The sequence below is a fragment of the Balaenoptera physalus genome (assembly GCF_965194825.1).
Source record: "Balaenoptera physalus genome assembly, chromosome: 9".
Taxonomy (NCBI): domain Eukaryota; kingdom Metazoa; phylum Chordata; class Mammalia; order Artiodactyla; family Balaenopteridae; genus Balaenoptera; species Balaenoptera physalus.
In genome coordinates, this window is record NC_138888.1 from 9,413,536 (window position 1) to 9,436,422 (window position 22,887).

Below are 22,887 nucleotides of genomic sequence, written 5' to 3' on the forward strand. Positions count from 1 at the left end.
ATCAGCAAACACAAAAAAAGGGCAGTGGAATGCATCCAGAGGACAAAAAAAAAAAAAAGAATGAAAAAGAGTGAAGACAGCTTAAGGGACCTATGGGATACCATCAAGCAGACTTGATACTTGCATTATAGAGGTTCCAGAAGGAGAAGAGAGAAAAAAGGGTCAGAAAGCTTATTCAAAGAAATAAAGGGTAAAAATCTTTCCTTAGCAGGAATCCCAAAGGGTTCCAAATAAGATGAATTCAAAGAGCCCCACAAACTTTGCTGTACACTGGAAACTAACACAACATTGTAAATCAACTATACTCCAATAAAAATTTTTAGAAGAACAAAAAAACAAAGCCCCAGGGAATTCCCTGGCAGTCTAGTGGTTAAGACTCCGTGCTGCCACTGCATGGGGCACAGGTTTGATCCCTGGTCAGGGAACTAAGATCCCACAAGCCGCACGGCAGGGTCAAAAAAAAAAAGAGCCCCACACTGAGACACATTATAATTAAACGGTCAAAACAAGGAGAGAATCTTAAAAGCAGCAAGAGAAAAACAACTTGTTACGTACAAGAGGACCCCATAAGACTACCAGCAGATATTCTGCAGAACTTTTGCAGGCCAGAGAGGAGTGACACAATATATTACAAGTGCTGAAAGAAACCAAGAATACTCTACCTGGCAAAACTGTTCTTCAGAGCGGAAGAAGGGATGGAGTTTTTCAGACAAGCAAAAGCTGAAGGAGTTCATCACTACCAGACCAGACTTAACAAGGAATGTTAAAGGGACTTCTTCATGCTGAAATGAAAGGACACTATTTAGTAACAGGAAAACATATGAAAGCATAAATCTCACTCGTAAATGTAAATATAGATGGTCCCCAACTTACAATGGTTCAACTTAATGATTTTTTGATTTTATGATGGTGCAAAAGTGGTGTGCATTCAGTAGAAACCGTACTTCAAATTTTGATCTTTTCCTGGGCTACCAATATATGGTACGGATACTCTCTTATGAGCCACATGATCACTAGGGTAAACAACTGATACACTTAAAACCGTTCTGTACCCATACAATCATTCTGTTTTTCACTTCCAGTATTCCATAAATTACATGAGATATTCAACACTTTATTATAACATAGGCTTTGTGTTAGATGATTTTGCCCAACTGTAGGCTAATGTAGGTGTTGTGAGCACATATAAGGTAGGCTAGGCTAAGCTATGATTTTCAGCAGGTTACGTGTTTTAAATGCATTTTCAAATTACAATATTTTTAATTCACGATGGATTTATCAGGATGTAACCCCGTCATACATTGACCCATGGCCATGTCTGCCTGCTACTAAGTAAGAGGCATTCCTATTACAGATCAAGGAGGACTGGAGAAAGAAAGCACAGATCTGTACAGGGTTGCACTGCAGTTGTCAATCTGAGTGTTCTCAATTTGGTCATCATAAACAAATGGGGAGAAGGATATTCCTGGACTCATTAATACTACTGTGCCTTGTCACCTGGGGCCCAAAAGAGTTGGTGGAATCCAGAAACTTTTCAGTCTCTCTAAAGACGATAGCGTTTGCCCATATGTTGAGAGAAAGCCCTTAAACAAAGAAGGTGAGAAACCTGGGACCAAAGCACCCAAGATTCAGTGTCTTGTTACTCCACATGTTGTGCAACACACACATTGGTGTATTGCTCTGAGGAAACGGTGTACTAAGGAAAATAAGGAAGAGGCTGCAGAATATGCTATGCCTTTGGCCAAGAGAATGAAGGAAGCCAAAGCAAAACGCCAGGAACAGATTGCCAAGAGATGGAGGCTGATGTCTCTGAGAGTTTTGACCTTTAAGTCTTGAGTCCAGTCAAAAATGCAATGTTCTAAGAGTAACAAGATCAGACATCAGAAAAAAATTGTATGGAACCACAAAAGACCCTGAATAGCCATAGCAATTTTGAAAAAGAAAAAGCTGGAGGCATCACTCTTCCTGATTTCAAACTACATTTCAAAGCTATAGTAATCAAAACACGGTGGTTTGGCATAAAAACAGACAATAGATCAATGGAACAGAATATAGAGCACAGAAACAAACTCATGCACATATGGTCAATTAATTTATGGCAAAGGAGCCAAGAATACACAGTGGGAAAAGGATGGTTGGGAAAACTGGACAGCCACATGCAAAAGAATAAAACTGGACCACTATCTTACACCATACATAAAAATCAACTAAAAATGGATTAAAGACTTGAACTTAAGACTGGAAACCATAAAACTCCTAGAAGGGAACAAAGGTAAGCCCCTTGACACCAGTCTTGGCAATGATTTTTTAGATTTGACCGTAAAAACAAAGGCAACAAAAACAAAAATAAGCAAGTAGGACTACATCAAACTAAAAAGCTTCTGCACAGCAAAAGGAACCATCAACAAAATGAAAAGGCAACCTACAGAATGGGAGAAAATAATTGCAAATCTTATATTTGATAAGGGGTTAATATTTTAAAAATATAAAGAACTCATTCAACTCAATAGCAAAAATCAAACAATATGATTTAAAAATGGGCAGAGGAACTGAATATTTTTCCAAACAAGATATACAGTGGCCAACAGGTACATGAAAAAGTGCTTAACATCACTAATCATCAAGCAAATGCAAATCAAAACCACAATGAGATACCCCAATACATCTGTTAGAATGGTAATCATCAAAAAGACAAAGGATATGAAGTGTTGGTAAGGATGCAGAGAAAAGGGAACCCTGCACACTGTTGGTGGGAATGTAAATTGTTGCAGCCACTATGGAAAACAGTATGGAGGTTCCTCAAAAAATTAAAAAAGAACTACCATACGATTCAGCAATTCCACTTCTGGGCATATATCCAAAGGAAATGCAAACAGGATACTGAACAGATATCTGCACTCCCATGTTCATTGCTACATTATTCACAATAGCCAAGGTATGGAACCTAAGTGTCCATCAATGGATGAAGGGATAAAGAAGGTGTAGTATATACATACAGTGGAATATTATTCAGCCATGAGAAAGAAGGAAACCCTGCCATTTGCAACATGGTTGGACCTTGAGAGCATTGTGCTAAGTGAAATAAGCCAGACAGAGAAAGACAAATACTGCATATTATCACTTATATGTGGAATCTGGAAAAAAAAAAAAAAAAGTCAAACACATAGAAACAGAAAGAGTGGTTGCCAGGGCCTGGGTGAGGGGCGGGATGGGAAATGGGGAGAGGTTCATAAAAGGGTACAAAACTTTAAAGTTGAATAAGGTCTGAGGATCTAATGTAAAACATGGTGAAATGGTGGCTATTGTTGATAACACTATATTCTATTGTATAATTGAAATTAGTGGAGTATAAAACTTAAATGTTCTTATCAAAAAAGTTAAAGAAAAGAAAAAATGTGTGAGGTGATTGATGTGTTAGTTAACTAGTGGGAAGTATTCTTCCACAATATATACGTATATCAAATCATCACAATGTACACTTTAAATGTCTTAGTTTTATATACCTCAATGAAGCTAAATTTTTAAAATTTTAATTAAAAAAATTTAGCACAGTGAAAGCTTCTAAGAATTTTATTCTGTTTATTCTCCCTCAAGTCCATTTCTCCTGTTTCTATTTCAGGTAATTCATTACATTTCATTCAAGTAGGACCTTTTTCAGTAGTTTTGACTTCTCCCCACATATGATTAATTACCAAATGCTGTCCACTCTACTCCAAAGGTCCCAGAATCCTTTTCCATTTCTACTGCCCAGACTCCAGTTCAGATTTTCACATTTGGCCTGGACTGTAATACCCTCCTAATTGGTTCCTCATCCTAGTGATGAAATAGAACTGTAATTCAGTGAACACATTTTGAGTACTTATGCACCAAGTGTTGCTTTATATAAGAATACAAGGTAGATTTATTAGCCATATTTTAGAGATAGGAAAACCAAGCATTAAAAAAAAATTCATAAAACTGGCCCAAAGTCTCAAAGCTAGTGAGAGTTAAGGTTAAACCCAGGTTTTCTTTTAAAATCTATGCATGTGCATTGCAATATAGTCACAGAAAGTTACAAACATTAACTTTAAAAACTGACAAAAAGGGACTTCCCTGGTGGCACAGTGGTTAAGAATCCGCCTGCCAATGCAGGGGATACGGGTTCCAGCCCTGGTCTGGGAAGATCCCACATGCCGCAGAGCAACTAAGCCTGTGCGCCACAACTACTGAGCCTGTGCTCTAGAGTCCGCGAGCCACAGCTACTGAAGCCCGTGCGCCTAGAGCCTGTGCTCCGCAACAAGAGAAGCCACCGCAATGAGAAGCCCGCGCACCACAACGAAGAACAGCCCCCGCTCGCTGCAACTAGAGAAAGCCCGCGCGCAGCAACGAAGACCCAACAGAGCCAAAAATAAATAAATAAATAAATAAATTTATAAAAATAAAAAAACAAAACAAAAAAAGAATACAAGGTTGAAATATCTTCAGAAATAAGAAAATATTCAGTGACTTAGATTTTAGAAAGTGCCAAAAATAGCTTCTCAAAAGAAGGCTGAAATTAGATTAGCTACATCCAAAGATAATTAGTGAACTGGAAGAGAGGTCAGAAAAATTTATCCAGAACGCAGCACACAGACAAAAAAGATGGAAAATACAGAAGACTAAGGATATTGGCAAGTAAGACAATAACAAATTCTATGTTTCATTTGAGTACCAAAAGGAGAAGAGAAAAAGCATGTCCCAGAGGCAATATTTGAAGAGATAATGGTTGAAAAGTTTCCAGAACTGATGAAAGGCACCAATCCACATATTCAAAAAGTTCAACTAATTCAAAGCAGAGCAAATAAAAATAAATTCACATCTACACACAGCATAGTGAAACTGCAGAAAAGCCAACACGAGGAAAACCTTAAAAGTAGAGTAAAAAAAGTGTAAAGGAATAACAGTTAAGATTGCTACTGTTGAGAAGTCATCAGTCAATGGAAGCTAGAAGACACCTGCAATATTGCCAAAAACCACTCCCACCCTAGAATAATACATTCAGTAAAAATAGTAAGTCATTTAAAATATTAAGATAAAATAGATATTTTATATAAATTAAAACTATACCACCAGCAGACCTTCATTAATGGAAATGTTAAGGGATGTACTTCAGGTAGAAGGTAAATGAATGATCTAGCCAGAGGTGCTGAGATTCAAGAAATGTAGAGTGAAAAAAGAGGCAACTATTTGGATAAAATAAATGAACACTGATTGTATAAAACAATAATAATGTCTTGAGTAGGTGTTAAAATATGTAAAATTAAAGTACACAGTAACTACAGTTGGGATGGTATAAATGGAGTTAAAGTTTTCCAAAGTCATCACATTATCCAGGAGGAAGGTAAAAATAATGATTAAATTCTGAAAGTATAATGTTAATAATACATGTTGTAATTTCTAAAATAACCAATAAAAATGTAACCAACAAAAATAGGGTATAATGACTTCCAAATTAGGAGAGGACAAAAAGAGGAATGATAAAAATTCAAATGAAGGCATGAAAAGACGGGGAAAGAAACAAGAAACAGATAGTAAGAAGAGAAAGCGTAAGATTGGATGTTAAATTTAAGCCCAAATATAGCAATTATTACATTAAACGTAATGGACTAAATACCCTAGTTAGAAGATAAATATGCCAGGCTAGATAAGAAAACAACACTCAATTATATGCTGTTTATAAGAGACCATCTGAAGCATGAGGGCACCAAGAGGTTCAAAATAAAAACTACAGACACAGTTTACTTTCCTGGTGAACACTACCAAAAATTTAAGGAGGAAATAATTTCAATGTTATCATATTCTTTCAGTTAATAGAGAAGAGTGTACTGCCCAACTCTTGAGGTTAGTGTAACTTTGATACCTAAACCATACAAAGTCAGCACAAAAAAGAGAAAGTTACAGGCCAATCTCACTTAATAACATAGTTGCAAAAATCCTAAAAAAAATATTGACAAACTAAGTGCAGCAATATTTTAAAAGATAATCTTTCCAAGTTGGATTTATACCAAGAATGCAAGGTTGTTTAGCATTGGAGAACTGATCAGTGTAATTCGCCACATTAACAAACAAAAGGAGAAAAAAAATCAATCATTTCAGTACACGTAGAAAATGTCTTTGATAAAATTTAACCACCATTCATGAAAAAGATAAATTTAGTAATCCAGAAAGAGAACTTCCTTAATATAATAAAGGGTGTCTAAAGAACAAAAAACAATAAACATCATACTTACTGGCAAAAATATTAACATTTTCCCTTAGAGAAGAAGAGTAACACAAGAACGCCTATTACCAATGTTTTTATTTAATGTTGTACTAAATGTCCTAGCCAGCTCTGTAAGGCGAGAAAAAGACATAAAAGTTACAAGGATGGGAAAGGAAGAAACAAAACTCATTATTTGCAGGTAACTGTCTACAAAGAAAATCCAAAGAATCCACATACCCCATATTTTATCAATTTAAAGACACATTAAATACATTTAACATCTCTGTGGGTGGGCTACATCTCACAATAGATGAGTCATAGTTAAGTTGGAAGCCTTCTGGCTTAGTCTGTTCAGGCTGCTATAACAAAACACCACAGACTGGGTGGCTTATAAACAATAAACATTTATTTCTCACAGTTCTGGAGGCTGGAGGTCCAACAACAAGACAGCAGCATTGTCACGTTCTGGTGAGGGCCCTCTTCCTGTTTCACAGCTGGCACCTTCTCACTGTGTGCTCACATGGTGAAAGGGGTGAGGGATCTCATGGGGTCTCTTTTATAAGAACACTAATCCTACTCGTTAGGGTTCTATTCTCATGACTTAGAATGTCCCAAAGGCTCCACCTCCTAATACTATCATCTTTAGGGGTTAAGTTTTCAGCATATGAGTTTTGGGAGGAAACAAACATTCAGACGATAGCACTTTCTTAAGACCTATGTGGGAAAAGAATCCAAAAAAAGAGTGGATATATGTATATGTATAACTCATTCACTTTGCTATGCAGCAGAAACTAACACAACATTGTAAAAAAACTATACTCCAATAAAAATTAATTTAAAAAAAGAATAGCATGTAAATGTGTATCTCATAATTGATGGTATATTGAAATACAGTAAATTGTTAGATTTTTATGACAGTTTATATAAAAGCAAGTTGTTTGATGCAGTCAATACACAAAAAGCTTTTATATTTAAGTATACTAGCAAAAAATAGCAAATGAATTTTAAAGTAAGAATTATTGTTAACTGTTAGATAAAACCATGGTATTAAGGTTATAAAAGAAAATGTTATTTAGAGATAAGAAAGTATTTAGGAGTCAAATATCATGATAGCAGAATTTTTAAAAATATTTCAGCAAAGGAAAAAAATAAACCAAATATAGCAAAATGTTAAATTACTATTAAATCCTGGTGATGGATATATGAGAGTTCAAACTATTCACTCTGATTTCATGTATGTTTGAAAATTTTTATAAGTTAAAAACTTTGAGAAACATTAATGAAATACTTAAGTGGAGAAATATACCATGTTCTTAGATTGAAGGGTCAATACTGTAAAGATGTCCATTCTATTTCATGAAGTCCCAGTAAAAAATTCCAATAGGTTTTAGTTTTTAAATAGGACTTGATGAATTGATTCCAAAATTTTTATATGAAAATGCTAAGGATCAAGAATAGAAGGGCTTGTTTTACCAGATATCAAATAAATAATACAACATGATATTGACACAGATTGACAGGTAGACCAGTGGCACAAGAACAGAGAGCCCAGAAAGCAGACTCTGTAATGGCAGTGTGAGCAGCTAAGGAAACCTCTCCCCCAGAGAAAGAGATCTATTAAACTAGTCAAAGGTAGCAAAGGCAATTATTAAAATGTCTAGAGATTGATCAAAAGACTTACAACAAATTGAGAAGCCTTTTATTCAACAAAATCTAAGGATTCTCATTAAGAACAATGGGAGGCCACTGTATTACAGTTAGAACTAGAGCCTGCACCCATCCCCTGACAGAAGTGCCTTCCAGAAAGACCTGTTCCATTGGGGGACAGTGGAACAAACACATTGTATGTCACACACCACACACTTTTTTACCCTACAACTAAAAAACATTTTTATTTTGTATTGATGAAATCACTGGAAAACTCAATCCTGCACTTGACCATGGAGCAAACCTCAATAAATTTTAAAAAGTAGATGTTTATCTAGGCCATATTCTCAGGTCATAATCCAATAAAATTAGGAGGAAACAATTTAAAAATGCCAAACAAACTCTTAACTATTGGAAAATTGCACAGTCTCCCTTGAATCAAAGAGAAACTAAAAGCAAATTACAGTCTAGAGATTAATGGAAATGAGACTATTTCATGCTAATATGTGTAGGGTGCAGTTAAAGTTACAATCAGGGGAAAATATATAACTTTAAATGTCTTTATTGTTAAGCAGGACTAAAAATAATGAAACCCAGTGCTAGCTTTAACTAAGAAATTAGGAAACTAACAAAACTAAACAAAAAGTAGAAAAGGATGCAAATTAAAGATAAGTTGAAGTTAATGAAAAATGTTTTAAAAACCGACATAACAAAATAAAAATAAACAATTGAAAGGATATACAAATACCAATGTTGTTATTTGAAAATGTCAAAAAAAACCTGGGTAACACCTTGAGAAACCCAATTAAGAAAGAGAGAGCAATGGTTTGTTATTTAATAAATGGTATAGTATAACTATCACTGAGGAGGATGTTGGACCCCCTACCTCACACCATTTATAAATGATGTTCCAGGTGCTCTGAAATACTGCTGTTAGCCCAGGCAAAGCCTGTAGTCTTAAGCACGCTAACACTCAGATTTATTTAGGTATTTTTGCCACCTACTACTTCTATTATCTACATAAACAGATAAAAATCCTAAAAATAAAATCCTAAACTGTCATTTAAGGTGCCCTGAAATTCTTTCCCATCGGCTCATTCTGTCCATGTACATAAATCCACTTTGCTACATGTCATATTCTTAATCCTCTTCTCTCAAATCTCCCCTGGCCCTCTGTTCACAATTAATCACTCTCTCATTTGTACTCTCCTACCTCATGGAGATAGAGCTGATTATATAACTGCAAACAGTTTGCCTTGTATGAGAATGAGTTTCAATCCACGACCTTGGGAAAGGAAGGTACTGTAACCAGCCGTTTCCTTCTTCCCCATCCAAGTCCCAGGCACTCAGATTAAATGAATTCAGTATAGTCCTTACTGGTCAGGAAGGACTCAGCATCTTTACGATGTTGAGATTGTCAGTATATTCTTATTCCTGAAAGGCATCAGAGAACATTTATGACCTGAATTTTGTCTATTAATTAGCTAAGAACAAACCTAGACAGAACTGGAAGATTGTTTACTCCTTTCTCCAGTCTTCTATGAAGTAATGTACTCAAGCCACCCCAGCAGTCTAAGTTTGCTATAAGACCCTATAGAAAATGAATCCCAGCATCTCTCAACATTACAGCATAAAGTTATTATATATGTTATGGCTGTGGTCCCTGCTAGCAGCCTTCAACTCATAAATTCTGAACCAAATTATTACTTTTATGTTGCTTCAACTTAATTTGATGGTTGAAAAAAGAAACAAAACCAAAAACTCAGAGGAATAACTAGTAATCACATTTCATCCAGAATAAAAGGCTAGCCAAGGAAGATATCCCAAGGTTCTCTTCATATCTGAAAAGAAATAAGCCACATTAAAAAAAAAAGATAAAACATTTAATAAGTATTTTTTTTTTTACAATTTCAGTACAAATTATCACTTCAAATAAACATTAGGGTTTTTATTCATTGCTAGTCATCCAGTAAGATCCAATAAGTAATTTCTGCAGTCCTTTCTAATAGAATTACTTCATTATAAAGCAAATGTTTTAATACGTTACCTTGCTTACACACAGGTCAGGAGAATTTTAAGTGTCGTGAACTTCGACAACTTTAAACTTTTACAGGACTTTCTTGGGCAGATGTCCTTGTTTCAATAATTTACTGGAACAAATTTTTTTAAATTGGCAAGAAGTCTGGGAAGATTATACTGTAAAAAGAGAATCTAACTGGGGTCAGGGAGACAATGCTGAATTGTAAAGTCTGTGCCTAGAATACTGTGGTGAACTGTAACACCTTACAGAACAGTAATGAAATAAACTGCAAGGTCACAATAAAAAGGCTGGTGTGGGAACATCAAAGAAAGATTAAAAATAAAAACCACAGAATGAAATCCCCAGGATGGCAGCTGCTCATTGTCGAGATTATTCAACCAACTCTACTGCTAACCTAGGAAAGATACCCACTGTTAAGCACTGATTTAAAAAATAAGGCAATTCCAATTGTCCTTTTTTTTTAAAAAAAGTGAACGTTAGTACAAGAACCTTACATATTATCAACTCAAAATCCAGTCTGTTATTCATTAAATCTGAACAGCCGTGAGCAAATAATATTCATTTCTTAATGTTAAACTACTTGTAATTTTTCCTGTGACCTGCCTCAATACAGTTCTGTGTGTTAATACTTACTGTCAGATTCTTAAGAACTATTTGTGTGATGAACACCTATCTTAAATGAAATTCTGTTCTCTGTACCATTTATTGGCTATTTGCTATCTGGAACAAAGAAGAAACCTGAAAATTAAGCACTGGAAGCAACTTTTGTGGTGCTTACTTGCCCCCTGCTTTTCTGACTCACTGTTACATAGATATGCCTTCAAATTCACCTCCTTTTTAGTAGGAAAAGAGGTTATGGAGAAAAGAGTGCTTAAGAAATCTTCGATTCCATTCCCAACCATGCCCTTTAGAAGTGACACAAATCCTGGTAAATGATTTACCTTTCCAGAGCCTCTTAGCCATCTTGCTTCCTTTCTCCTCCTAACGCTTTCAAGGATCACGTTGTTTACTTCTTGCATTTCTCAGAGAGGTAAAAATGATATAAAGCATGTAAGTGCTAGAGAAGGTGTCCCAATCAGCTAAGGCTAAAAACACCATCTTTTACTACTGGTTAACTACTCGTATTATCTATTTCTCTCTATGGGTCACTAATATCTTTTTCTTTTATTAGTTTTCAGATGAAATGAGATACAGTTTTGTTTTTGTATAATCTGTAATGTATCTTGATAGTGGCAATGAGAGTTAATTCTGAAATCCCAGAGGTCTGATCAGTAAAAGGAGCCTGCCATCCTAACCATTAGCTTTGAGTACAGGAATTCCCTGGTCACATTAGGGATAACACAGAACCATTGCTGTATGATTCTATGACATGAAAGACTCCTAAACATGGTATGTGGCACACTGAGATTTTGCCAGTAAATTTCTTATCGGCAAAATTATGATATCTGCTCCAAATGAGTTCTAGGCCTTATAACATTCTTTTAAAAATGTAAAGCAGTATGGTGATGTCTTTTTTAAAAACTGACTAGGTAAGAAGTGGTGTTGGAAATGTACAGGAAAAAAAAAAAAACCTAATAAAAATGTAGATAAGCTAGCTCACAATATCCTGAGGTTTCTTATATATGGGGACATGTGGTACTCTCCTTCCTGAAGCCACAGCTAGGTAGACCAGACTAAAACAAATATTCTTCAAATTATAATAATGAAAATCAGTACTTGTACGTACCAGTGTGAGTTTTCACATTTTGTGCTTTTTCTGAATATGGAATATAAGGAGAAAAAGAAAGCCATGAGGTTTTATTTAATAGGGAATAGAGAGTGTGTAAAAACTGGTAGCACACCAGAGCTCAGGACTGTAGCAATTTACGGGACATGCAAAGTCCAAGACATGGTACAGGAGACTTAGGCAGTTGGAGCTCAGGTGAAGCTAATGGTATATGCTCCGGAACCAAAGCAGGGAATGACACCATCTCCCCCAGGACACACACATAATCACGGCTAATATACATGTACATAAATAAACACAAGGGCTCCCAGGAATGTACAGTCTAATCTTTTGGTTGACCTATTTGCTGCTTCCTACTCTGATATCTTTTTTAACCTGGTGTCAGCGGCCAGGTACAGCTCTTAATGGTCCCAACCACCTTTTAGTGGAATCCTTACATTATGCATCAACCTTCAGGTGGGTCACCAAAAAGTTATTCCAAATCTGTAAAATACAAACAATATTAAAAAAAAAACTCACCACATACAAACATAACTTGAACAACCGTTTAAAATTCAATGGGAGGGAACTTCTTGGGCATTATCGGCTAGATTCTCTTTCCTAAAATCCGTATACTGAATCTACCCGGAGGTTTCTCACACCCTGAGAGGAAACTTAACATGCACAAGTCTGGAATAAAACATATTTTGGTGGCTGAATAATAATCTTACTGAATAAGGGACACAATTTTTGTAAACTACACAAGAGTATCAATGTTTTTTCAGTGTGCCTTTAACTAGATGTCTCTTCCAACTGGGGAGCTGAGACCAATGGGCCTTCCCCTGTTAAGGTGAGGCCAGGGGGAGAGGCACACATCCTGTGGGAGAGCTGCTGTCGGAGTTTCCCAGTCATGTTTTCGCCAGTGGGTCAAACACCTGCAGCACCGTCCTCTTGTCCTTGTCACTGGTTGTCACCCAGGGACCGAAGTCGTTTTGTCTGTGCTCCAGTGGCGGCTCCTGGGCAGGTGAGGCACTGACTTGCTGGGGGGCTGCGTGTGCTCTTCCGGGGTTCCTGTTCCCCGAGTCCAGGGGGTCAGGGCTCTTGGGAAGCCAGGAGGTATTCAACAGGTTACGGTGGTGGAGAAGGCTCCAGAAGGGATCCTGATAATCCTGATAATCGCCGAGGAGGGGGGCGGCCTCTGACTTCGTGTCCTTGGCGCCATCGGCCTCAGGGCTTGCAGGTGATGAAGGGCCAAGGAAAGCCGGCTGGGGGAAGAGCGCGCCCCCAGCAGGCAGGGGTGCGGGGGGACAGTCGCTGCTGGGGCTGTTGCAGGGTGGCCCCTGGAGAAGCTGGCAGCTGCTCTGCAGCCCCTGCAGGTGCAAGTCCGCCGGCGCCGACTTCTTCCTCCGCGGGGGCACCTGGGGCACGAGGGGCGGGGCCTCCGGAGGGGGCGGGGCGGCCGCGGTCGGGGCCTCGTCCGGCGCTGGCTTCCCGGAGGCGGCGGCACCTTTCCCAGGCTGAAGTGTTCTCGGTTTGGGAACGGGAGGGACTGTCGCTAGAGGAGGGGTGTCAAGGCTCGTCTCCGGGGGCCCGATTGTAAAATGGACGGCCTGATGCCCAAACTGTTCTTCCGGTGACGCGGGCTAAGAAAAGGCACGACAGAGAGCGTCAATAAGCAGCCCGCCCCGGGGAGCTGGGAATCAGAGCACGCAGACGCTGTCCACAGGCGAACAGAGGAGGGGACAAGCGGACATTCTAGCAAATTCAGGATTTGAGAATGTCTGGGATGCGGGAGTGTGACCAGGCAGGAAAGAGCATGGGAGAAACACACGTATCGAGGAGGACCAGCAGGTCCGATGAAATATGAGTGGGAGCTTTCAAACCAGGACCCCCGTGAATAACCTGAAACAAGTTTCTGTTACCTAGGAAACGGGGTGATGCTCTTCCTTTATTAACAGCGAACCTCCCCTGAAAACTTTTCTTCGAGGCCGCAGCTTTGATAATTCAGTCTGTACCACACTAAGGTGAAGTAGCTTATGTCACGGCATTAAGCTAATAGAAGGACTAATGGGTATACTTGCTCCTTGAATCTTTGATATTTAAATATAGAAGAATGGAAAATTTCATACAGGAACTTCACTTCCTTGGTTCTGATTCAAAAGGATCACAAAGAAAACAACTGCATGAGGCCAGAGGAAGCTTTTGTACACACACGGCTTACGGTAGCTTAAGCGTCCGCATTTCAGTATTTCCACTGGTTCTTTAGAAAACTAGCTGCAAAAACAACCCTTTCTCCGACAGCCTTTTACTGCAGCTCCTGTGCAGTGGGTGGGGAAACTGAATCCATTTCTGCCCCTGGCTTTGAAGACAAAGCGAGAATAGAGAAGAGGAGGAAAGAGGTCTGTTGTGTAAGGAGGCATGGAAAATAGGCAGATGAATGTGCAGACGTGGGGCAGCGAGCAACCCAGAAAACACAAAGCAGGCTCTGTAAGAACCACGCGCCCAAACCACGCTCATGCTTTCTACAGGGGGAAAAGCAGCCATTCTGTAATGGCCAGCCAAGGGATTACCAGGTGTCCGTGACTAGCACACTGAGCTCAAACGGAAGGTCCAGATGTCTCTAGAGGCGCCAGTCTTTGGGCTGCTACTGTCCTGACAAACTCATGTCTTTGAAGCAGCAAGCAAGGCTGAGAAGCTTGAGAGCGAGAGCAAAAAACAATCTGCAAGAAAAGTGGCAAGAAAAGCTGTCGAGCCTCCAGGGTCCGGGGCCGCACAAGCGCTTGTCAACATGGCCAATCCAGGAACCGGTGATTGTTTTTCTAATGCAAATAAAAATCTGTACAAGTCAAACCGTGGGCATAGGACACAGACCACACACAAATGGGAATCATTGGGACACTTGGAATAAAGCATCCCACGGTGGTTCGGTTTGGGAACTGAAATGGAACATTTGGGCAGCGTGATACCGCCAAGCTGTTCCTGTCTTGGTGAGAAATTCCCAATGTTTCTGCTCAGCTTGAGCCAAGAAGCAGCAGGGATGCGAAGAAGAAAGCGATGGCTGGGCATTTTCCTCAAGGATGGGGCTGTGTCTGGGATTCGTGAACATGTATAAAGAGACCAGACCCATCGGAGACGTGATTCTTATCCAACAAGACACTTGAGCAACCCAGGAGCAAGAGGCTTGTGCAACCAGCTTCTTACCTTTCCTGTCCTCCTCAAGGCTGGCTTCTTGATGGCAGGAACTCTGGGTGCGGGCCGACGGGGCAGGAGTGGGGCCACCCCCGCTGTGGGCTCTGGTTTGGAAGGTCCCTGGTCCCTCAAGGCTGTGGCATTTAGGGCTTCTCCTGGGGCGCCTGAAACATACAAGTGCACAGCTAAAGTATAAAGGACGAGGCATCGAATTATCCTTATTCTACGGATAATTTGCTAATGCCATGTATTTCTCTGCTATCTAAAAATCCATCTTTGAAGGTTGTCAGGACCCACCAGCTGGGTTTGGCCCCCAGCTTCTCATTCTCACCTTCTCAACAGGGATGGTGATCTAGGGTCTCTGGAGGGGAGGATCAGTGAGGCCCTGACATCACGTGCAAAGTTTAACGTGTCCCTATGTTTCTCAGGGTAGATGATGCAAAACTCAAAATCTCAGCAGGGCCCATGACCAAGAAAATGTTAAGTTGGGACCCTGGGTAGATTTCAAACCTCAAACCTCTGCATCTATAGACTTAAAAAAAAAAAAGCTTTACTGCAATGTAATTCACATACCGTAAAATCTACGCTTTTTGAGGACATAATTTGGTGGTTATTAGTGTAGTCACAAAGTTGTACAACTATCACCACTATCTAATCACCGGAATATCTTCCATCACCCCAAAAAGAAACCCCACACATTCCCATGCTACTGTGGGTAGCAGTCACTCCCCACACCCTCCTCTCTCCAGCCCCTGGAAACCACTATAACTTTCTCTCTGTATAGATTTGACTATTCTGGACACTGCACATAAATGGAATCACACAATACAAGGCCTTTTGTGTTTGGTTTCTTTCACTTAGCACACTATTTTCATGATTCACCATGATATAGCATGTGTTAGTACTTCATTCTTTTTATGGCTGAATAATATTCCATGGTATGGATATACCCCATTTTATCCATTCATCAGTTGATGGACACTTGGGTTGTTACATCCATACAACTTGAGTTATTTTTTTTAATAAAAAAGAAACCATGGTGTGATCCTACAAACAGTGTTTCTCAGCCTCTTAATCCATGCCCTCCTTAAATGTTGTCTGGGAATTCCAAATAAATTAAATACCTGGACTAAAAGCAAATCAGGCAACTGTAACTGCATCTGGCTTTTCAGAGGGCATAATTTCCCCTCTTCAAAAGAGATTCTAGTATAAAATCGCAACAAAAACCCAAAAAATGTTAGTAACCAGTGATTTTGAATGCACAGAGGAGATTCCAAGTTAAAACATGGTTAACCCGGGCTAGATGAAGTAACAGCAACAAAAAATTAACAGGCAGTATGGCAGAGAAGAGGCCCCTGCCTGACGGTAAAGATTCTACAATTGCTGGCGATTTAAAAAAATACATGTTTTGCCTGAAAGAGGACGCCTGCCTACCTACCTCTTTTTACAGAGCCAGCAGAATGAGTTAGTGCCTCTTCTAAAACTCGTGTTTATTTCAGTCTCTCCCTTAAGCGCTGCTTAATAATCTTGGGATTATTTTAACATACTTACTGAATTTTAAATATACAGTTTTAAATGGACAATAAGTCTTAGTAGCTGAATTTTATAAAATGTTGCTAAAGGGGACTTTCACTGAATACTGCCTCCAGAAAAAAGAGTGTTTTCCTCTTCTAGGCCCCGGATGAAAAGAAAAGCAGAATTGGCAGGAGAGCCCCAGGGGAACACCCACCTCCTCTGGCTTCCAGGAGACATCGGATCGCTGCTTCTGCCTCCTGAGCGTTGGTAGTTTTGATCTGCTTGACGTTATAAGGCTTACTTATCCCAGTCCTAGCTTTGGGCTTGAGGACAAAATCAGGAAAAAAAAAAAGCATATTAGCGCAGGTAGGAAACAGCCTCACCTGGTGAGTTCTCTGCCTACCGATCTGTACAGGAGCGTGAAGTTGACAGAGCTCCTTCAGACGGTGATCAAAACACAACTCCAACCCAAACTGCATCCCTCAAGCCTCTTCCCCCAACCCAGCACTCACATATCAAGCGTGGGGGGAACACAATAATGTTTAGACGACCCTCGTCTCCTAAACTGGACGATTCCAGGATTTTGCCATGTGAACAAACCATCCTCTATCTTTATTTCAATAACCAGGTAAAAGCCAGAAAGCTTAGTGAGAAGCCACTCCTTCCACGGTCCAGCGGAGTCATTAAAACACTTTTCCAGATGTTTTCTCAAAAGTGCTCTTTTACCTCTTCGCTTTCCTGCCTCTTAACTGAGACCTCTGGGAACCTGCTTTCATTACTACAAACCACTGAGGTCGAGTCAACCGCCTACTCCCGCTGAGACCAGCTCTCCACACTCTCCTGGGACACGTTAGCTTCCACCCAGCCCCCCTCCTTCACCTCTAGTCCATTGACCTTCACCTACCGTCTTCTTTAGATCTCACAGCCATCCTCTGGAACTCCCCGCCTCTAAAACCCTACACGACTGTTATGATTACTAATGTCCCTACTGCGTTACTTAGGCCCATTAGATCTCTTTTTAGCCTCTTCTCTCAAGACAACTGATCTGAACTTCTCTTATTTCCCCTTCTATCAGCCCCTGCTCTATACACCAAGGTCAAAGGCAAGCATCGGAAGGGAGAGAAGCAGGTGGGTCTGGAAACCAACAGTCCCTCCCTGAAGGGGCACTTGGGAGTTTTCATCAAACGTGATTTTCTCTCTCACGCTCTGTACGACCATTAAAAAACCCTATAAAGGGCCTGGTACTAAGTTATGGGGTTTGGGGATGAATGGTGGACAGGCAGAGGGTTAAAGAGACAGACATGTATATATTCACTGAAAAGAGGTGATCCTGCATGATGTTAGGGGCTGAGGATGAACCGCGGGGCAAATCTCTTGGGTTTGAAATGCTGACCCATTTCGCTATGATCTGAATACAGAGAACTCACTGCTTGCTGAGGTGCTCCTGGCAGAAGTTTTGCTGTCTGCAAAATCGAATACTGCCCGTGGGTGCCAGAGGAGATGGACACATCCGAGGCTGACTTTTTCACCATTAAACCAGCTGTAAAGACCAAGGAGGGCAGAGTCTCAATCTCAGTGAAGTCGTAGCTGCTTCGATGCAAATTCCCAGCCAGCTGAGAGCAAGGTCACAGTTAGGGTCTGAGTACATCCATGGCCTTTGGGGATTCAGAGGCGCTACTGAGTTTCTCTTGTGATTCTCTAATAACTTGGGCTTATTAATGTAGATTCTCTGGAGAAGCACTGTTTGAATGAAAATTTTAATCTAACATCCTGGGGGAGTTAAATCTGATATAAACTCTGATCAATCATTTTTAAGTGGTTTAAAATACACTACTGTTATTAGGACCAAATTTTTAAAATACTTTGTAGGCAAAATCTAACAAAAAAAATCCCAAAGCAGGGGAATAAGTTAGATTAAATAATACCTGCAGCCATTAACAAATCATGTTTTAGAACAACAATTAATACAGAGATATTAGATGAAACACAAATGACCAAACAAAATGGACACTAATTTTGTAAAAAAAAAAAAAAAAAAAATGAAAAATTGTGTATAGAGGACTTCCCTGGTGGTGCAGTGCTTGAGAGTCTGCCTGCCAACGCAGGGGACATGGGTTCGAGCCCTGCTCCGGAAGACCCCACATGCCGCACAGCAACGAAGCCTGTGCGCCACAACTACTGAGCCTGCGCTCTAGAGCTCGCGAGCCACAACTACTGAGCCCGTGCGCCTAGAACCCGTGCTCCGCCACAAAGAGAAGCCACTGCAATGAGAAGCCCGCGCACCGCAACAAAGAATAGCCCCTGCTTGCCACAACTAGAGAAAGCCTGTGCGCAGCAACTAAGACCCAACACAGCCAGAAATAAATAAATAAATAAATTTAGTTTTAAAAATTGTGTGTAGATATAGATATATCTAATTGGAAAAAGGATGGAAATCTTTTGGTTAACAACTATTATCTCTAGGTAGGTGAAATTTAAAACTTTTATTGTTTATATTTATCTCTTTGTAAATCTCTACAATAATATAGGACATAAATTTGTTTTTTATTTATTTAATATTTTCTTTTCTGAGTATCAACTCAGAAAAGTAAAAAAATACGCTTAACAAGTCATGTGTTTCTGGCTTGCCATTGATTACTATTGTGATGTAAGCCAAGATGAACCCAATTCTGAAACTATAGTCTTAGAAAAATGTTTACCGTCACACTGGAGGGGCGGGGGAGAGGGAGAAGTGAACAGTGGAGGTAAATAGAAACTGATCAAAAGCATGGCATGACTTTATTTCAGATTGCTAAGGAATGTCTCACCGACAAAGCACTGCTTTTTTTGAGGAGCCAGGAAGAAAAGTGCTATCCTGAGACCCGGGCTAGGAAGTGCTGTTCTCAGCAGGCTCGGGCTGACAGACAGCAAGGCTCCTGGTTAGAGGTGGGCGTGTGGTCACCTTATGGGTCAGAGCACCTGGGCTTACTCGAGTCCTCATATGCAGAGAGAGGGTGGGCAGCAGTCCAGGAGAGAAGACGTGGAAAGAAGCCATGGGGGGTGGGGGAGGAAGGAGCTCAAAATGTCCCTAGCTTGTCTGTGGCCCCAATTTTCCATCCCATAAGGTTTCAAACTAAAAGCAGCTTAAAGCAAAAGCACAGCTACGGGAGGACGAAGAACAGCTTTATAAAGGACTCATGGGATTTGCCGTGAGAAACACAGCTATCTCTGATATCAAACTTGCCATGGATTTAAGACAAAAAGGAGCCCGAGGAGGGGAAAAAAAGCACTGTGGAAACTCAAAGGCTAGATTTAGAGCCGCTTGTGCAGTAGCAGGAAGTACGCAATTATTCCCAGCAGGCATCGTGGTGAGCGGAAAGCAAGCGAAGTCTTACTTGGAGGGGGGGGTCTCTGCGGTGGGTGAGGTGGCCGAGGCCTGTTGGGAACCGACAGAGACCGGCTTGGAGAGCGGTGGCGGAAGTCCCCAACTGCTTCGAGCTCCTGCTTTAAGTCGAGCAGGTCAGCATCATCTGGAGGACATGGCGGGGCGAGAGTCAGATGAGTCAGACTCAGGTCTGCAGGGACCCGGCAGTGGCGGGAACTCCTCCCACAGGACAGCTTCAGGGTCCCTCTCTGCTGGCCTGGGGGACGGGGGGAGGGTACCCAATGCCTGCTTGGAACATTCAGTGAACCGTGGACAAGGTGTGCTGTCCAGACACGAGAGACACTGAAATATTTTAAAGTGTAGGCATGCTTCCTTCTGAAATAATCCACAAGACTTCCACACAGAGTAGACAGTTGAAAACCAGAGCCCCTCATTCTTAATACCTCATTCTGAAACAGGACAAGAGTTTTGGACTTGAGAATATTTTCACTTCTCTGCCAGCAGGGCAGCCTGCCAATCCCTTGCCAAGGTCCAGAATGGAGCGTCCCCGCTCATTCAAGCCCCAGCTCCTACAGCCCATGCCAGCTACTGCCCAAGCATTCGCCATCCTGACTCACCCTGCAAAATCCTTCTAAGGCTAAGAGGGGTGTGGGGAGGTGACGGCTTCGGTTTTATTACATGTACATTTATTACATTTAAATTCAGGACGATTGTAGGTCTTCTCTCCCACACTACAACACACTCTGATTCATTTTATTTTGGCTCATACACCCCGTCCCTCAAATCCAATAACTCAGCCTCGTGTGTCTCTGGCGTTCTGTTGAGGGCAGGCAGGATTTCTCCTTCTGAAGGGAGTGCCTGAACGCCCTATAGCTCTGAGGAGATGTTCCCTTGACGTCCACCAGGGGGCAAGGCTGCTCACATGTGAGAGCCCCATGCTGCTCTATTAATTCTTCATTCCAAGGGGCACATCTGCCCAGCCCTTGAGAGGATGCCTGAATGATGGCCACGCTGGAGACGAGGACTGCTTCTCGTCTCAAGAGCACATCCCTCCAGCCACTTTCACTCCAGGGCAGGAGCCCTCTGGACGTGCAACGTGCAGAACCCCCTGGATTCCCCGATGAATCCAGTCCCTAAACCTGGATACGCGTTCCCAGTCACCTGCGGAGCTTCATGAGTCGCCAGATTTCCAGGGTCCCAGCCCACACCTGCCAAACCCACATCTCTATGACGGGGCTCAGCAACCTGTAAGTTTAAAAGCCCCCTCTGGTTCAACGCAGCCAGGCTACTGACCGGGTTTGGGACCAAATACAGTCAAAAAGGCTTGGGGGTTCTTTGTACCCGTCCCAGCAAAGTACCTTTTCTGGGAAGCATCTTATTGTCAACTCTGTTCTCTGTTCTCAGCCACAGCTCAAACGGTCCTGACACGTGGCTAAGCCCCTGCACCTGCTCTCCTCCAAGGGGGAGACACAATGTCCAGCAGCTGGAAGGCACTTGTGGCTATGGCTGAAACTGAGCTGAAGAGTCTGATGTGTAATATGAACTACTCTGCGCTAATAATCTAGGGACCTGGAGTTCAATCCCAATGACTTTCAGTCCCTCTTAAGTCTAAAATGACATAATGATGCTAAGGTGTAATATTACTGTATAATAATATAACGGTATATGAATGTAACCAGACACCAGCAACTCAGGACATAGATATTGAATATGTCCCTTATGGGATTGAATCAGAAAAGTTTTGGAGAGGGAAAAAGAATCACAAATGTAAAGCCAGTTCAGAGCTATGACAATTTAAATTGCACAGAGGAAACTAATGATCATGAATCCGGTATGTTATAGGGGGTACCAGTTGTTGGAAAAAAATAAAATCACTAGAGGAAATCAGTGTGGCGGCAGCTGGATTCCTTCTCAGAGCCCGGTTTTCACCACTTGCATAACCTCTTTTACCCACTTTGACCTCTTTTTTACCCACCCACTTGTGACCTCTCTTACCCCTTTGTTCATGGGCCATGCATACTTGACGGCGGCATTATGTGACGCCCGGCTGCTGAGAGAGTGATCGCTATACCAGAGGTGATTTAGAAAAGGAAGGTCCAAGCTACCTCTGTAGGTTGGATGCTGCTTCTTTTTGGTGAGTGCCGGTGACCGGCTGGGAGGCGCCACTGCCATGGAGCTGGGGGCATCGGCGAGCTCGTCTCCCCCCGCTTCACTATCTGAGAACACAGGCTGACTCAGCTCATCCACCAAATAGTCTTCGTCGTCTTCGAGAATATCCCCTTGGAGAAGGAAATGTCACAGCAAACAATTAGGGGGAAAGAGCCTAGTCTTTTATCTGTGGGTCTGTTTCAACGTCGAGGCCTGTGGCTTGTGTCAGGACACACCTGAGGCACAGCCACCAGCAGCCCGGGGCACCCACGTGGCAGCAGGGCTGGGACCCCAATTCCATCAGTGCCTGAGACACAGGACAAGCCCACAGCCCTGACATCCTCCAAACTGTCTTCAGTGTAATTTTAGACACCTCCCGTCTTGCTTGTCACTGCGTGCATCACGCCTACCTGTGAATACCACCCAACTCCGGCACGGAGAGTAAGCCGGAACTTAAGCATCCTCCCTGACCTTCCCGAGGGCGGGTCTCAGAACGGATCCTGAGGCTCTCGTGTCGGCTGCTGGGAGAACGTCTCGCCTGCCCGCCTCACCCTACGCACCACCGGGAAGTCCTCACTCGCAGGATGACTCACCTTCTGACTCAAAATCCAGACTCGTGAAGTCGAAGTTTTCCTCCAGCAGACAGGAGTTGGCGGTGGGGGACACGGAGGCCACGCTGTCCCGCTTTCCAATGATCTCCTCTTGCAAACCTTTCAGCCAGTCCCTGGTCTTCGGTCTAATCTTCACGGCTCTGCCTTTCACCTGTGAGGACAGAGAGGCCACCTGTGCGTGAGCGCAGACGTCAGACCCTCTGACCCCAAAGCGCTTCTCGCTCAAACGCATGCATCGGGAGCCTGGCCCACCTTCACTTTGGCCAAGAAAAGCCGAGGGTCTAGACCTCAGGCAGGCCCAGCACAGCTCACATTTGGCCTGAAGAAAAGTTGAACTGTCACTTTTCATTCCATGTGAACTTAAAACCAGGATATTATCAAAACGAAAACTACCTATGAGCTGCATGTCCCAAACCACACGCTCTGAAGAGAAGGATCACAACAGTC

At 41.7% G+C, this 22,887-nt stretch overlaps 1 protein-coding gene, 1 long non-coding RNA gene and 1 pseudogene across 12 annotated transcripts in view; 2 read left to right on the forward strand and 1 right to left on the reverse strand.

Moving 5' to 3' along the window:
• LOC309667302 overlaps positions 1–22,887 on the forward strand; it is a 247,793-nt gene that overhangs the window by 142,226 nt on the left and 82,680 nt on the right. The window lies entirely within an intron of this gene.
• Positions 1,293–11,321, forward strand: LOC309666703 (small ribosomal subunit protein eS6 pseudogene; annotated as a pseudogene). The gene has a single exon. The product of its transcript is annotated as a small ribosomal subunit protein eS6 pseudogene (transcript).
• The window catches only part of SYNJ2 (synaptojanin 2), a 99,500-nt gene continuing 88,291 nt past the window's right edge, over positions 11,679–22,887 (reverse strand). For 5 of the 10 annotated variants that reach the window (XM_082475541.1, XM_082475540.1, XM_082475543.1 and 2 more), the window contains 7 exons: positions 22,423–22,591; positions 21,787–21,960; positions 19,692–19,826; positions 17,745–17,857; positions 16,532–16,640; positions 14,815–14,966; positions 11,679–13,256 (listed from right to left, as the gene is read on the reverse strand). In XM_082475541.1, coding sequence (XP_082331667.1) covers positions 12,522–13,256; positions 14,815–14,966; positions 16,532–16,640; positions 17,745–17,857; positions 19,692–19,826; positions 21,787–21,960; positions 22,423–22,591 — 1,587 coding nt within the window. In that variant the 3' untranslated portion in view covers positions 11,679–12,521. Of the gene's footprint in view, positions 13,257–14,183; positions 14,334–14,814; positions 14,967–16,531; positions 16,641–17,744; positions 17,858–19,691; positions 19,827–21,786; positions 21,961–22,422; positions 22,592–22,887 lie in introns of all 10 variants that reach the window. The other 5 variants (XM_082475547.1, XM_082475546.1, XM_082475544.1 and 2 more) reach the window with 3 other exon arrangements.